The 2,500-nt window shown below is 38.7% G+C and overlaps 2 protein-coding genes across 2 annotated transcripts in view; one reads left to right on the top strand and one right to left on the bottom strand.

The window, feature by feature from the left end:
• Positions 1-2,500, top strand: part of LOC122248896 (uncharacterized) — a 13,419-nt gene that overhangs the window by 1,012 nt on the left and 9,907 nt on the right. Inside the window, exons 4-5 of the mRNA XM_043009264.2 lie at positions 82-255; positions 658-862. Coding sequence (XP_042865198.2) covers positions 82-255; positions 658-862 — 379 coding nt within the window. The remainder of the gene's footprint in view (positions 1-81; positions 256-657; positions 863-2,500) is intronic.
• The window catches only part of LOC122248897 (uncharacterized), a 4,019-nt gene continuing 2,623 nt past the window's right edge, over positions 1,105-2,500 (bottom strand). The window contains exon 3 of the mRNA XM_043009266.2: positions 1,105-2,133. Coding sequence (XP_042865200.1) covers positions 1,873-2,133 — 261 coding nt within the window. The 3' untranslated portion in view covers positions 1,105-1,872. The remainder of the gene's footprint in view (positions 2,134-2,500) is intronic.

Here is a 2,500-nt window from a genome sequence, read left to right as displayed (position 1 = left end):
TTTCTTAAACAAATAAAAAAAACTTACCTACCTGCAAAGAAACCCAGACAAATCTAAAAACAAACAAACTTTGCATTCCAGAAAGTTCTGTGTCGATGAGCACGTAGCCCCTCCCACAAGACCGTGCATAGTGTACTCCATCGGAATCGGTCATGATTTTAGTTTCGACAGAGCCATGGGGAGTTATGGGTGTGATGTGTTCTCATTCGACGATGATTCCTATCATGATCTCTACGGGACGAACCCATTCCCGAGGTAAACGGGGGAGGGGGGTGTTAGTATGTGTGTGTGTGTGTGTGTGTGTGTGTGTGTATGTGTGTGTGTGTGTGTGTCGATGTTCATGTTTTTTTTCTTCACGTGAGTTGATAATAAAATCTCTATCTCCTATTTTTTATATTTTGTGATATATTTCAAAGAGAGAGAATGGCCATTTCTCTTTCTTTTTTTCATCTTTTATTACATATATATATATATATATATATATATATATATATATATATACACATACACACACATATACACATACATACATATACACAATATGTGTGTGTGCGTGTGCATGTGTATAGACGTACCCGCGTGTGCGTGGACATGAGCAATGCATGTTCCTGTGCTAGCGTGTGCGCATACTTGCCTTACGTAAGCCTCTCTCCACAGGGTTCACTTCGCCCACATTCGGCTAGGCAAGAGCATTCTCTGGGACACGGAAATCAACAACTTAAAAAACACTACCTTCGAATTCTTATATCGTCCTCTGGATAACATCATGTACATTCTTCACCACGAAAAGTCGAATATCGATTTTTTGAAACTCGACATCGAGGGACAGGAGTGGGAGGTTTTTGAAGAGTCGATCTTTAAGGTATTTGTTTATTTGCTTTTTTTATTGTGCATGTGACGTGAACTTTAGGTTTACTTCTGTTTGTTGGTGGTGGTAAATATGTCATTTTTTGTTTCCTTTTTTTCTTTATTTTCGTTGTTGTTTCATATTCGTTCTTTTAAAATCATCCTCTTTATCTTTCTCCCTATTTTTTTTCTTTATCATAACCTTTGACTATATTTTCATTCCGATGATGAACTCATAAAAGAAATGAAAAGAAGACCGTATAACTATATTTTATTGACTTTTTAAACTGAAAACAAACTGTAACATGCAGAAAGAGTGAATACTCCAACAAAACAAGAGAAGGTATCACATTGGTAACATTTCCGTAGAAGGGGTTCATACATACACATAACATACAAATAGTTACGATATTTAAGCCATGGTCAGCGGCAAAGTGTGGCGTTGTCCTTGCGCATTGCCTTCGTCTCTTGTTGAGACTTTTGGTATAAAATCTCTCATCGCCGTTTTCTCCATTAGTACTACCACCGTCATCAATAGAGAATCTTCTAGAATATGTTGATCTCAAATTGATAGTGGTAATTTGGTTGCGGAATTTGGTCTTACAGAGAAAATTTTTAGGGTACACGGCGAGGACTTTTCTGCATTGTACCCCGTCTTCTTGATATTCCATATTTAAGTCGTCAAACAGGATATCGGTGAAGTATCGATGTTAAAAAGATGGAAATTCTATATACGCTAGCTAGCAAAGAACACTTGATCCAAATACACGAATGATTGAGCTTAATCCAACACCCTGGACATCACAGCTGGAAATATTGCATTTTATAATGGTGATTTTGCCGCCATTCTGTTACTTGGCGAGTGTACGATTTAATGGCTTTTGGTGAGAATATTACCGTTTTGGTTAACTTAACTAGTGATTCTACTTACCAAGACTTACCAGACAATTCGTCGTGACGGAGACAAAACCTACAGGTCTTCGTGAAGTCCCCCCTAAAACATAAACACGATTTCTTACTCCCTGATCAATGGAAAAGAAATTCACACTTCTGCAGGTACTCGTCCCACATTCCCGGCCTGAGTGCCTTCTTGTTAATTTTCCGCTTGTAAGTAGCCCAGTCGACCCGTTTATTCTGGAACGTCTTCTTGTTCACGTGTTTCTTGTATTCCCGCCAGTTCACTTGATTCTGGTTCATATACACGTCCTTCCCCACAGAACGCCGGGCAGCTTCTTTCTTCCTTTGGCGGGATCCTTTCAGACTGATTTTCCTCTTGGCGCCGAAGTCCTGGAATTTGAGAAAGAGAGAGAGAGATTGAATCATTTTGATAAAAGAAGAAGAAAGCAGTGTTTGAGTTGTGGTATTTAAAAAAAAAATGGAGGGAGGGGGGGAGGATCTGTTATGGGGGGTGAAGGAATATATTGTTAGTCATTTACTTAAAAAAAATTAAGAACCTGCCTGTATGGATTTGATTTTGAAATGTAAATCTACATGATTATCATCGTGGCTCTATTATTGTTATTGTTATCATCACCATTATCTATGTTTTATTACTATCATGATTATCATTAACCCATTGCGTACGGGTGTCATGACATACATGACGTAGGAGCTTTGGCCTGACGACGGGCGTCATGACGTACACGACGTTCAG

This window comes from Penaeus japonicus, unplaced genomic scaffold (genome assembly GCF_977035675.1).
Source record: "Penaeus japonicus unplaced genomic scaffold, GWHDUDI00000001_assembly GWHDUDI00000024, whole genome shotgun sequence".
In the NCBI taxonomy this organism is placed as follows: domain Eukaryota; kingdom Metazoa; phylum Arthropoda; class Malacostraca; order Decapoda; family Penaeidae; genus Penaeus; species Penaeus japonicus.
This window is presented reverse-complemented; position numbering and strand designations above follow the sequence as displayed.